Consider the following 14,892-nt stretch of genomic DNA (forward strand, 5'->3'; position numbering starts at 1 on the left):
CACTATGCAAGACGTCAAGTTCGGACAGATCAGTGCAGAGAGTGGCTCACTAAAAGCAAAGGTGAACAAATGAAATTTCTGTATCGTATAGCAAAACAAGCAAAGCGTACGAAAAAAGACATAGTTGGTGCATAGTATAGCAAAACAAGCAAAGCGTACGAAAAAAGACATAGTTGGTGCCTCATGTATTAAAAATGACAAAAATGAGATGGTTCTTGAACAAGATGAGATCAAGCTACAGTGGAGAGAAAGCTATGAAGGATGGAAAGGCAGGAGGGCCCTCTGGACTCACAAATGACATTATCAAAGCATCTGGTACTGCAGGTATCCAAACGTTACTACAACTTTGCCGTGAAATTTGGAGAAATAGCTCAATGCAGACTGAATGGAACTATAGCATGACAGTCCCGCTATACAAAGGCAAAGGTGATCCACTGAACTGTTCGTCATATCGGGGTATACGTCTGTTAGAACACTCCCTGAAAATTGTCGAGAAAATCATTGAGAGAAGATTAACGTCGTGCATCACAATCAGAAATTATCAATTTGGTTTCCTAGCGGGGAAATCAACAATTGATGCAATTCACATCCTTCGGCAACTGCAGGAGAAGTACCTCGCAAAGCATCAACTACTATCGCACATTTTTGTAGACCTTGAAAAAGCATTTGATCGAGTTCCCCGTGAAGCAATCAGGTGGAGTCTACGTCGACAACTCATTCCAGAATATCATGTTCGACTTGTGATGGAAATGTATACGAATACTAAGACTCTTGTCAGCACAACGGTTGGAGACACAGATGCATTTGACATCGACGTTGGAGTTCATCAAGGCTCGATTCTCAGTCCACTGTTATTTATAACTGTGATGGAAGAAATCACAAAACCGGTACGCACTGGTGACATTTGGAATCTAGTATATGCTGATGATATCGTTTTAACAGCCACGTCTAAGCAGAATGCAGCACAGATGTTTGAAGATTGGAACACCAGACTCGCCGATCATGGATTCAAAGTCAACATCAGCAAAACCAAAGCAATGAACACTGGTGAACCCATCCAATTCACAGCTACTGGACGATGGCCCTGTTCAGTTTGTAAAGCTGGTGTAGGTAACAATTCAATCAAGTGTCAGCAGTGTAACCAGTGGTGTCACAAACGTTGTTCAAAAATAATTGGTACTTTATCTAATGTGTCCAATTTTGTTTGTCCTGCTTGCATCAATCCACAACAACAAATTCGAAATAGCACTGTTTTTGAAGCCATTAAGGTAGAGAAAGTCACATCGTTTCAATATCTAAAAGATGTTCTGGATTGTACTGGAACAGTTGAAGCCGCCGTTCGAGCACGCATACGTGGAGCCTGGAATAAATGGCACCTCCTTGCCTCTATATTGATGTGGCGTGACATCCCACTACCACTACGATCAAGACTTTATAAATCTGTGAAACGTCCGGTGTTGTTATATGGTGCAGAAACATGGCCAATGACAACCAAACTGGAACAACAACTTCAACGAACCGACATGAAAATGCTCCGATGGATGCAACGATTTAGTCTGAAGGACCACATCAAATCTACCGAAATCCTGAGTCGTGCTGGTTTAGATGATATAAAGGACGAATGCCGACAACACAGTCTGCGGTGGTTTGGTCATGTCAAACGAAGTAGAAACAGTGCCATAACTTCTCTTGCAGATGTTGAAGTACCTGGCACACGTCCAATAGGCCGTCCAAAGAAGTCCTAGTCGCAAACAATCGAGCAAGACATGAAAGCTTTAAATTTAAATAAAATGGATACAACTGATCGTCTAATTTGGCGCAAAAAGTTGATGGCAAAGAAAACAACGTCCTACCTCGGGAAACGGGTTTCTGGACGCAAAACGAAGATTGATTGATTGATTGCCAGATAATGAAACACGCTTATCAATCATCATTATTAATAATTATTTTCTTATTTTCCTGAGAAGTGTTATTAATTTCCTTAATAAGATTTTGATTTTTATTTTGCACAGCAAGATGAATCTTAGGTTTAAAAACCCATTCTCTTAAAATAGTGTTTTCTGACCAAATATCAGGATTAGTGAACACACAGTTAGTGTCACCGATGTCAACACAGACTCTGAAGCCTTTCCCAAAGCGAGATTTAGCTTTACAGCAACTTAATACATTAGCCTTACATGATTTTAAGTAAACAGTTAATCCATCACATGTAACTGAGTTGTCAAGGTTGCTGACAAATAAATTTTCTTCTTGTTAATGGCACCAGCAGATTTGGGACAAGAACCAGAGTTATTTGAACCCTGAGTACTTTTAGGTTTTTTCTTCTTAGGCACCTGAGTGTGGACATCCGTTTGCTGTGCAGCAATAGGAAAAGACTGTTGTGCAGAAGGTCGCAGAACTGTAGTCAACCATGGAAGAGACCAATTGAAGGCCCTTGACCAGGGCAGCCTTATAATGCTGAGAGGATTTAGCAACTTCCTTCTTTGCAGCTTCGAGATCATGTTTTAGCATCTCGATGGCGAGTTGATTTTCATTATCTCTTGACTCTAACTGTTTAACTCTTTCCGTCAACGAGAGGAGAAGTTGGGAGATTTTGCCACACCAATCATGGAGTTTCCTCGCCGGCTCTCCCGCCGTACTGGCCAATTTCGGCCATTTATCTTCACGCAGACATTTTTTATTTTTTTTTATTAGTCTTTATTATTGCAGTTCTGACATACGCAAAACCACTTACAATGTTACAGATATATATAACCTATATATCTTTATTATGTTCTTCATATCTTCAACCATTGATATGAAGCAGCCATCTTCGCCACAAAGGCTGTTTATCCTTTTCACACGAGGTACACATGTATTTTATGTGCACGCGCAAGCACCGCATCATATACGCTGAATATATGATAGCCATTGAGATGTTTGACTCAGCGCGCATTTATACCACTGAGCCATTTCGCCGGCCAATATGCGACAACTTACGTCGTCTTCCCATTTACCAACCTCGAAAGGATGGACGGCTGGGTTGACCGGGGGTCGGCTACCCGGATGAATCTGTAGAAACTACAGAATTCGAACCCGGGTCATGGGAGTGGTAGACGGACACGTTAACCACTCGGCCACGAGACATTCGAGGTCCATTACCACATTTAACGGGTTTAACGTTTAAAATAAAAAAAAAATAAAACAAAAAAAACTTAAACCGCCGAAAAAAAAACGCCGAAATTTATTAAAATGAAAATTTGACGAAACGAGAAATATTCGTTTATCGCTCACCAAGAATCTAAATATATTCCATTTATTTGATGAACGTTATTTAAAGCATTATCCTTCCTACCCCGTATCTAGCAACCACACATTTACCAATATTTAGTTTCAATCCCATTCATTACACCAGTTATACAGGCCATCCAAACAAGACTGCACAGTGCACAATCATTCTATCATCCTCTGAACAAATACTCTTTTCAAGAACCTGGTATCATCAGCATATAAAGTACACACCTACCAAATATCAAATAAATCATTAACATAAATAATAAACAAAGTGGGGCCTAATACACTACCCTGCGGCACCCCACTAAAGACACCAAAGTTATCTGACATTGAACCATTAACTTTTACCATGAAAGATCTGTTTTTTAGGTAATCCTTTATCCAATCCACAATCAAATCAGTCACTCTATAAGATTTTAATTTGGTAATAAGTTCATCATGAGGAACCTTATCAAACGCTTTTTCAAAATCAGTGTATATAACCTTAACTTCCTTACTCTCATCAATCACCAAACTCCATTCATCTAACAACTTTAATAACAACAAAACAGCAAATTTCCCAGGCATAAAACCAAACTGTCTGTGGTTAAACAAATCATTACTCACAAAGTGATTCATCAAACGATCTTTAGTTATCGATTCCATAACCTTACAGCACAAACAACATAAAAAAACAGGTCTATAATTTTTCACACAACATACATCTCCTTTTTTATGAATCGGTACCACAATACTGTGCCTCCAAGCATCAGGTATGACATGCCAGTTCAATGACAAATTAAACAGATTGCATAAATAATCAGCAACTACACTACTACATTCCACCAGAATTCTAGAATAAATTTTATCCGGCCCAGCTGATTTATTTATTTTTAGCTTCCTTAATCCTAATAAAACATCACTGACATTTATAGGATCACACGACATGGCACGAGCACATTTATCACCCAAAACAGACACACAATCATTCCCATCAGGCACTATATACACCCTATTATAATAAGCCCCAAACAAATTAGCTTTTTCCTTGTCATTACTTATATTTATTCTATTACCAAATTTATCAACTGTAGACAAAATATCAATATTACTCCTTAATTTTTTTTTTCATTTATATGTTGCCAGAAAGCTTTTGGATTAGTTTTAATATTTTTAGCCAACTTCAATATATAATTATTATATTATTATTATATAATAATAATATTATTATTATTTTAATATTTTTAGAAGTTTAGAAATTTTTCCATAATTTATGTTTATATTTAATAAGTGAAACCAAAGCTGAAGGAAAATTTTCCCTATACCTTTTATTATTCCTATCAAACTTAGGTATATATAGATCAGTTGCCGTCGGACATACATGAAAAGTGATTTCACGTGTTATTCAGAACCAGTTTTATCAAAAACAGTAAGAAAATTACGCATCGAGTCATAATTACCTTTTTTAAAATTATACTTACTGATTGCAAAATGTCTTAAATTATACCACACATATCTATATCTAAAACTCAAGGCTAAGCGGTCAATAGGTGCTATATACTCCAAATTCTCAATAATGTCAATATCATGAACCATTAATAAATCAAGAACATTAGATCTCTGATTCGACGATACCTCGTTGGCTGCTTAACCAACTGATATAGAAACAAATTATGCAAACAATTTATAAATTTATTTTCCATTGGTTTGACACCATGGTTAGTCGTCACCAGCTCCCAATCATTACCTGGTAAATTAAAATCACAAATTCTATTAGTAACTTTAAAAGATTGGCATTATTTACAGCATCCGAGCCAGGGCTCCTATATATAATTGATATGCAAAAATGTTCAGCACCACCCAAAAGTTTAATACATAAAAATTCCTCGAATCTAGATTTAAGAGCAACTTTACATGAACAAAAACTGAAACCCTTAACCATAAAATTTTCGGTTAAAAGATTGTAATTGTCAATATTATACTCTGAATTAAAATAATTTACTAGGGTTTTTAGGGTTTGTCTCATTAAACAACAAAACGTCATAATTATTATTTTTGACCAAAAACTTAATTTCATCAAATTTGTTAACAGTGAATCAACATTAGAATGCAGAATATATTGACTGATGAATTTACATTTTTTCTGCAATTTCACTACTCTCATGTTTCCTTGCATTCCTCTTACCCTGAAAATATAGCCCCCCTTATCTGAACTTTCTTTCTTTAGCATCGGAGACCAATTTCTTTACTTGCTCCCTTTGATTTTTAGTTAAATCATGACTTATCCAAACACCTTTAAATTTATCATATATCGTTATCAATTTTCTCAGATTTTCCATAATTATATTTTTACTTTTTTATCTTTAAAAATCACCATAACAGGTCAAGGCAGTGAACCCTTTTTACCTAGTCTGTAAATTATTTTAACCTTTGCAATGCTGAATGAGCCATCAGTTAAGTGTAAAAATATTCCACCAATTCCATTCCTATCCGAATTTTCTATGGCACTTAAATCATTGCCTATTTTTTCTAACCTGAATATGATTACATTTTTTGATCTAATTTCTACATCATTCTTGGTCATTATGTGACTATGTGTTTTCTCCAGTGTCTCTACGATATTCCTTATGTTATTTAAAACTTCAGTTACCTCCTTCTTTATTCCCTTCTTCAATATTCCTGCAAAGGACATCTTTAAGTTGTCCTGTAATTGAACCAGGCTTTCGGACTGTTCTATCTTACTTAATTTATTAATCATTACATTTGAACTATTTACTTTTTTTTATGTCCCTTATTTCCATTAGTATCTCAGCATTACCTTTTTTTAAAACTCTCAACTCTCTCTCTTTATTTCATTCTCAGACACATCATGTATGGGTCCTAAATTTTTTACCCTTTCTCAACAACTTGTACAGAGCCAAGAATATCCAGGAATAGCAGAGATTTCCAAAAATAATTTTTCTGAGACCTTTCCACATTTCAGGTGACAAATACCATTACACACCACACAATGTAAAACATTTTTAGTAGCCCTAGTCCACTATTACAATTAGTGCATTTATCCTTATCCTTAGAACTCATTATTTCTTTTCCCTATCAGACTCCCACTATTTATATAAGTATTAATATCAAAATTCAATTGCCCAGCGAAACAAAGAAACACGGCCAATAACTCACAAAGCACTGAAAACGAGAACAAATGACGGTATCCACTCTCAACGCCTCTAATCGCACATTATTAACAAATTCAGTCTAATATTATACATTATTATATATTATATAATATTAAACAGAAAAATTTTAAGATAAACTTATAAAGTTATTTATTTCGAGATAAACTCATAAAATTGTTTATTTCAAGAACAATAATGTAGGAACGCCCATATATAAGTATATATATATTACTAATTACTTTAGTCAAAGATTTAATGATGCAAAAAGCTGTTCAAAGAAAAAGTGGGAGATAATAAATGGTATAATGAATAAAAATCAACAGTTGAATGATATCAATAAAATAAAAGTCAACAATAACATAATCGATAATGCAGAAGAAATGTGTAACTGTTTCAATGAATATTTTATTAAAATTACTGAAAATTTGCTTGAAAATCAAACAGTTAATGAATCTTCAAAAATAAACAACTACATTTGTAAATCCATATACATTAACTCCACTGATGAACTTGAGGTATCAACAGTCGTCAAGAATCTTAGCAATAAAAAAGCACCTCTGATGACTCATTAAGTAATTATCTCTTAAAACAAATCATCTCAGAAATTGTACATCCAATAACACATATATTCAATTTGTCCATCAGTCAAGGAATATTCCCAAAATGCTTCAAAACATCAAAGATAATACCTATTCATAAAAAAGGATCCAAGATGGAAATGAGCTCTTACAGGCCAATATCCCTTCTCTCACCTATTTCTATAGTACTGGAAAAAATTATATTTATTAGAATAACTTCATTCTTGAATATTAATAATTTATTAAATAAAAATCAATATAGATATAGAGCACAACATTCAACTGAACTAGCAGTACTACATTTAGTACAAAACATATTAAATAATCTGAATAAAAAAATCCTAACCATAGGTGTTTTCATAGACCTGTCCAAGGCATTTGATGTTATTAATCATGAGATATTAATAAAGAAATTATACTCCTATGAAATAAGAGGAATAGCACATACATGGTTCATAAGCTATCTGCAAAACAGAAATCAGTATGTGTCGATAAAAAACAAATCTTCAAATAAATTAAATATAACTTCAGGAGTCCCGCAAGGATCAATCTTAGGCCCACTTCTATTTATAATTTTTATGAATGATTTTCATCTGGCTACTGACGCTCATCATCTTCTGTATGCAGATGATACTAACATTTTCTCCCCACCTAGCAATCCATCAAACGATGTAGAGATAATTAATAAAAGTTTAGATGATGTTTCAAATTGGTTCATCAATAATAAACTAATTGTAAATTTTTCTAAATGCAACTACATTCTATTCGGTCCAAAAATATTGACTAACACAATACCTAATTTAGATATAAAAATGAATAACCATAGCATCCCGCGTACATCCAGCACAAAATTTCTCGGAGTGAAAATCAAGGACAACCTCTCGTGGGATATGCATATAGACTCGTTATCGAAAAAAATTAATAAAACCATAGGCGTAATTAATAAAATTAAAGTAAGATTGAATAAACCAATAATTATAGATTTGTATTATTCATTAATCTATCCACATCTAATATACTGCAACATCATCTGGGGAAACAGCCATGAAGTTCATTTGAAGCAAATTACCAGATGTCAAAATCGTTTCATCAAAATTCTATTAAATCTACATCCATATAGTCATGTCGGCTGTTATTGTACTGAACTGAAAATTTTAAACATAAAAAATTTGTATAATTATCATGTTTCTATCTTTGTGTTCAAGTTCCTACATTATCAATTACCAACATCTTTTAATGACTTCTTCAAATTTGGAAATGCTGTGCAGTCAAAGTTCACTCGACATTCTCCTCTGTTCTATACACCACCTGCAAGAATAACACTGCTTGGTGGAATTTTAAAACATACCGGTCCCGGAATCTGGGAAAAACTTCCTGTTAATATAAAGACTACAAATTCCTTGCATTTGTTTAAAAACAAAATAAAGAAATATTTATTGAAAAAAAGTACAATTTTTATTTAATTAGAATCATGTAAATTGTGCATTATGTTAATTTTGTCATGAATTATAAATTTACTTAAAAATTGTGTTAGAATGAACAATTTGTGAACGGTGGCCTGCGACACAAGAATTTTGTTTTCTTTTAGCTTTGGTCTCCTAATCATTACCTAATTATTATTAATTTAGATTGATTGAATAAAATTTGATTTGATTTGATTTGAAGTATATATATATATAAGATACAACCAATAGTTGATTGTATACTACATTGAAAATGGTAAAGGATTACCGAAAAAAGCTTTTTCTGTGTAAGATAAAAATGAATAAAAAGTTGTTAAAAACTTTGTTTCCTATAATAAATAAGTTGATAAACGATGTTAAAAATACGATACGAAATATTGAAAGATTGAACCAGAAACTGATCAAAACTGATATTTCTTAACCATTATATCTACGGCAGTGAAAGTGCGGTGATATTTCTTAACAGCTATATATATATATAACAAATAACGTGAATTAATTTTAAAAAGTTTTGTTCATAACCCTGATTATTTTACTAACATTGTATATTGAATTTATTTATAGGGTAGATCAGAGTTTATAGAGGTTTATAATGGACCACAGAAGCAGTTCAAAATTACTAAATTGTTGCCCTCTATAAAATATTCATTTAGATTGGCTGCTGTAAATAGCTGTGGAAAAAGGTTTGTTTGTTTAATTTTATTTCTTTCATTATTATATTACCAATAGCGTTGTTAGACGTTATATAACTTTGGTCAAAAATTATTAAATACGTAATATCATTAATTTCTATGATTGTAATCGTTTTAACTAATTTACAATAGTTATTGAAAACGTGAGAATTTTATCTTGTTTTAAAGTAATGCTTACTGTAACGAAGTATTTATAACAATATGTTACAGTGAATACAGTGATCCAGTAAGCTATCAAACAAGTGGTTCACCTCCATGTCAGACTGATCCCCCATTGCTCTCAGAGCCAACGAGTAAGACGTTAGTAATATCTTGGAACAAAAGACCGTCTGATCTAGTGTTTACCCTCCAAATGGATGATGAATCAACTGTTAGTTTGCTAGTAGCCAGCACTTTATTTTGATTCAATCATTTCTGATGTTTAACTTAATTGTCGAGTCTTTATTTTTGTTAAATTTTCTAATCAAAACCATTTTTTGTTTTGAAAAGCTGTTATGACTTAGTCTTTTATTTTTCATTTTAATTTTTCTTATCTGGTGTTTTTGTTTGAAAATGTTTTTTATTTTTTAACCATTAGGATGTTCATTTTTTAGTTTCATTTTTTGAAACTAGGGCCATGGCTTTCTAACTGTGTACAATGGCCCAGATATATCTTATAGAGTTACTGGCTTGAAGAGAAACTCAGAATACAAGTTCAGGGTAAATTTATTTAAAATCATTCATCACCATGTTAGCTGTGACTTTATTTGCAGACACAATAACATTAGCATTGCCATGAACGGTATCGTTATCACTACAACCTCATCATGGTGCCATCATTTTTTTCAAATATAGTTACAATCGCAGAATGACGAAGGTTATAGCAAGTGGAGTGACATCGTTTGCTTCAAGACACTACCTGATAGGCCGCAGCCACCATCTAAGCCAGTTCTCAAAATGAAACCTTCTTCCACATTTTTCAAAATTCAGTGGGGTGGGTTATCGATCTTTTTTTTTGTTTTATTTGAAATAAATATTTAGTATGCAGATGCTTTTAATTTTTCATGAATGCTCTAGAGAGGTTCAGTTTGGAAAAATTTATTGATTAGCAGTTTGGCGATTCGTTTCACTTCTGTTTTATTTTTATAAATATTTGCTTGACGAACAAAAAATATTTTTTGCAGTTATCAATATTCGATTATTTGCTTAATCAGTTAAAACAGTGCGGTCTTCTTGTAATAACAATGCCACAACTACTCATTTTCTTTTTAATTTGCAATTAGTTAAACAAATCAATCAATCAATCTTCGTTTTGCGTCCAGAGTCCCGGTTCCCCGAGGTAGGACGTTGTTTTCTTTGCCATCAACTTTTTGCGCCAAATTAGACGATCAGTTGTATCCATTTCATTTAAATTTAGAGCTTTCATGTCTTGCTCGATTGTTTGCGACCAGGACATCTTTGAACGGCCTTTGGGACGTGTGCCAAGTACTTCAACATCTGCAAGAGAAATTATGGCACTGTTTCTACTTCGTTTGACATGACCAAACCACCGCAGAAGGTGTTGCCGGCATTCGTCTTTTATATCATCTAAACCAGCACGACGCAGGATTTCGGTGGATTTGATGTGGTCCTTCAGAATAATTCGTTGCATCCATCGGAGCATTTTCATGTCGGTTCGTTGAAGTTGTTGTTCCAGTTTGGTTGTCATTGGCCATGTTTCTGCACCATATAACAACACCGGACGTTTCACAGATTTATAAAGTCTTGATCGTAGTGGTAGTGGGATGTCACGCCGCATCAATATAGAGGCAAGGAGATGCCATTTATTCCAGGCTGCACGTATACGTGCTCGAACGGCAGCTTCAACTGTTCCAGTACAATCCAGAACATCTTTTAGATATTGAAACGATGTGACTTTCTCTACCTTAATGGCTTCAAAAACATTGCTAGTTCGTATTTGTTGTTGTGGATTGATGCAAGCAGAACAAACAAAATCAGACACTTTGGATAAAGTTCCAATTATTTTTGAACAACGTTTGTGATACCACTAGTTACACTGCTGACACTCGATTGAATTGTTGCCTACACCAGCTTTACAAACTGAACAGGACCATTGTCCAGTAGCTGTGGATTAGATGAGTTCACCAGTGTTCATTTCTTTTTTTGCTGATGTTGACTTTGAATCCATGATCGGCGAGTCTGGTGTTCCAATCTTCAAACATCTGTGCTGCATTCTGCTCAGACGTGGCTGTTAAAACGATATCATCAGCATATATTAGATTCCAAATGTCACCAGTGCGTATCGGTTTTGTGATTTCTTCCATCACAGTTATAAATAACAGTGAACTGATAATCGAGCCTTGATGAACTCCAACGCCGATGTCAAATGCATCTGCGTTTCTAACTGTTGTGCTGACAAGAGTCTTAGTATTCGTATACATTTCCATCACAAGTCGAACAAGATATTCTGGAATGAGTTGTCGACGTAGACTCCACCTGATTGCTTCACGGGGAACTCGATCAAATGCTTTTTCAAGGTCTACAAAAATGTGTGATAGTTGTTGATGCTTTGCGAGGTACTTCTCTTGTTGTTGCCGAAGGATGTGAATTGCATCAATTGTTGATTTCCCCACTAGGAAACCAAATTGATAATTTCCGATTGTGATGCACGACGTTAATCTTCTCTCAATGATTTTCTCGACAATTTTCAGGGAGTGTTCTAACAGACGTATACCCCGATATGTTGAACAGTTTAATGGATCATTTTTGCCTTTGTATAGCGGGACTGTCATGCTATAGTTCCATTCAATCGGCATTGAGCGATTTCTGCAGATTTCACGGCAAAGTTGTAGTAACGTTTGGATACTTGCAGTACCAGATGCTTTGATAGTGTCATTTGTGAGTCCAGAGGGCCCTCCTGCCTTTCCATTCTTCATAGCTTTTAGAGCTTCTGTAAGCTCCTCTACAGTGATATCTGAAATCGGACCTTCGATGGGTGGAGCGTCAAAGTTAACATTGATGGGATTTGTTTCGTTTAACAGACGGTTGAAGTATTCTCTCCACTGTAACTTGATCTCATCTTGTTCAAGAACCATCTCATTTTTGTGATTTTTAATACATGAGGCACCAACTATGTCTTTTTTCGTACGCTTTGCTTGTTTTGCTATACGATACAGAGATTTCATTTGTCACCTTTGCTTTTAGTGAGCCACTCTCTGCACTGATCTGTCCAAGCCAGTGCAACTTGACGTCTTGCATAGTTGTTCTTCTCACGGAAAATTTTATGGTCATCAACAGGCTTTTCAGCTATTGCATTTTGTACACTGGTTTTGTATGTACTCCAATCTGTACTGGCTTGCGATTGGTGGTCTAACTGTGTGGCGACAACCTGTTGAAATTTTTCTCGATGAATATTGCTTTTCAGCTTTCACGTTTTGATTCTCCGAGGTATTTGTTTAGACTTATGTTTTGACAGTTCGACAACCAGGTCTGCCACAAGTAGTGTTGGGCGACACATGATTCGCCAGGTATAACTTTGACGTTTTTGAATAGCCTTCGGTGTTGTTGCTTGACAACGAAGAAATCAATTTGCGTGGCTGATTACCACTTTTGTATGTTATGAGATGTTCCAACCTCTTTCTAAAATATGTATTCAGTAACAAAACCCGTGACTTTCAGCAAACTCAAGGATGCGGTTGCCATCTTCATTCCGTTTTCCATAGCCAAAACCGCCATGTACGTTGTCAAAACCATTTGTTTTCTCTCCAACGTTTCCATTGAGATCGCCTCCAATCAGGATTGTTTCAGATTTTGGTATTGTTGAGATGGTGTCAGAGAATGCAGCCCAGAATTCATTTTTCATCTTTTCTGATTCGCCTGTCTGTGGTGCATATGCAGAAAAAATAATCATTGTTTGCTTTTCTATGCGAAGCTTGATCCACATGAGACGTGAATTAATCCTTTTAATATCCAGTACTTCTTGTGCTAGCGTTTCTCTGACAAAAATTCGTTAAATTAAATTAATTAGTTAAACATTAATTAGTTAAACAAAACAAGTGGTACAATATATGTAAAATTTTCTGCTTGATTGTGTTGCTTTTTTACAAAAATAATTTGAGTTTATTTTCCCCTTCTTTTTATATGCTTGTTTTTTGTCGTCTTGTCATATGAAAATCTATTAAAAAAATTTTCTCTACTTCCGACAGCTGAAATTTTTAGGGTAGGTGTATTTGAGATAATCTATCCATCAAACGTAGCCAATTCGATGGTCGTTAATTAAACTAAATTTAATAATCAAATTAATTAATTAGTTAATTAAATACTTGATTTTATAAACTTGTATCTATAGTAAAATTTTGTAAAGAAACTTGAAATCTGAAGGTTTATGTTTTTTAACTAAAATGCTTTAACTAATAAATTTGAAATATTTACAATAAATGCGTCGATTAAAATTTTCCGACGACAATGCTATTCAACAAGCCTATACTATTCGGTAAGCATTAATTTTGTTTATTTTATTATTCATGTATAACTTAATTTCTACTGAATGATTGACCTTACAAGCTCGTTTTTGTAATAAATTTTATAAAGAAAAGTGGAATCAATTTTTTCCAAAGCATCTTTCTTGTTGAAAATAATCGTTACTACATTTTTTTTGCCTATCAACAGTTCATATTCCTTTGACTTCTGTATACAAAGCCATTGTTGGTAATCTGTTTAGATCCATCGGTTCCTTCTACTTGTTCTCACCATCTCGATCTTCTCCTCCTAATTTTGTTTATTATTGTATTTTACATCTTTTTCTGATGTTTTCGTTCCTCATTCGTTCTCTTCTTCTCTTCTACTGATCCCAACTATTCAAAGACAAAGCATTTTTGTAATAGTTATTTTTGTTTTTATTTTTACTTAATGTCAAAGTTCCAGAACTATGTGTTGTAACTGAATTATAGACTTGTTTTAGTTTTTTCAGTTGTTTTGAATTCCATATGATCATAATCTTTTCTGCCGTTTTTATCTCTAGCATTCCCATCTGCTTATTTTCATCCTGCGATTCATTTTATGATAAATTACCGCCTACACACGCGAAATGTCATACTTATTTCAATTATTTGTCATTTATTGTCATCTGCATGTCTTTCTTTATCAATTGTATTGCAGAATTTGTACAGCGCCTCTTGTGAGTTGACTTCAGAAGCGGAAGAATTGTTTACTTTTGTCATTTCAACATTTATATATAATCTGGTACTTGCTGTTTTATTTATTTTTTATATTCTATAAATCTAGACAAGTTCCACGTCATATGCATGCTCACGAAGGATGACCACTTGTTTCTTTAACCGTGAGGAGTTTAACAATTTTACGAAACTCTAAAAAATAATTATTCGTTAATGAAGATATTCCGGGCCTGTATATTGCTATCACCACTCTGTTAATGGAGTGACTTGGAAATGTCGAAACACACAAATGCTTAAACGTTTAAAGTTGAAATTTGAGGTCCAGATGCGTTGACCTATAATTATTTTGTAATAATACTCCATCACCACTAATCGGAATGAAAAATCTGGTTTTATTTTTTTTTATTTCATCACGGGCTTGGTCGAAACAGGCGTATCCCTCCGGCGTCGATTGAATAAGCATACGTCGTCAGAAAAATAATGCCTGCTTTCACTAAAGGCGAGGACATCCAATTTCTTTTAGATAAATTTTTTTATATATTATTTATTTATTTATTAAAAATTTAATTGGCAAATTATTT

General features: G+C 34.1%; 1 protein-coding gene across 1 annotated transcript in view; it reads left to right on the forward strand.

The window, feature by feature from the left end:
• Window positions 1-14,892, forward strand: part of HELRODRAFT_104183 (hypothetical protein) — a 41,899-nt gene that overhangs the window by 11,801 nt on the left and 15,206 nt on the right. The window contains exons 3-6 of the mRNA XM_009032385.1: window positions 9,031-9,149; window positions 9,369-9,528; window positions 9,771-9,857; window positions 9,993-10,131. Coding sequence (XP_009030633.1) covers window positions 9,031-9,149; window positions 9,369-9,528; window positions 9,771-9,857; window positions 9,993-10,131 — 505 coding nt within the window. The remainder of the gene's footprint in view (window positions 1-9,030; window positions 9,150-9,368; window positions 9,529-9,770; window positions 9,858-9,992; window positions 10,132-14,892) is intronic.

The sequence above is a fragment of the Helobdella robusta genome (genome assembly GCF_000326865.2).
Source record: "Helobdella robusta unplaced genomic scaffold HELROscaffold_80, whole genome shotgun sequence".
NCBI lineage: Eukaryota > Metazoa > Annelida > Clitellata > Rhynchobdellida > Glossiphoniidae > Helobdella > Helobdella robusta.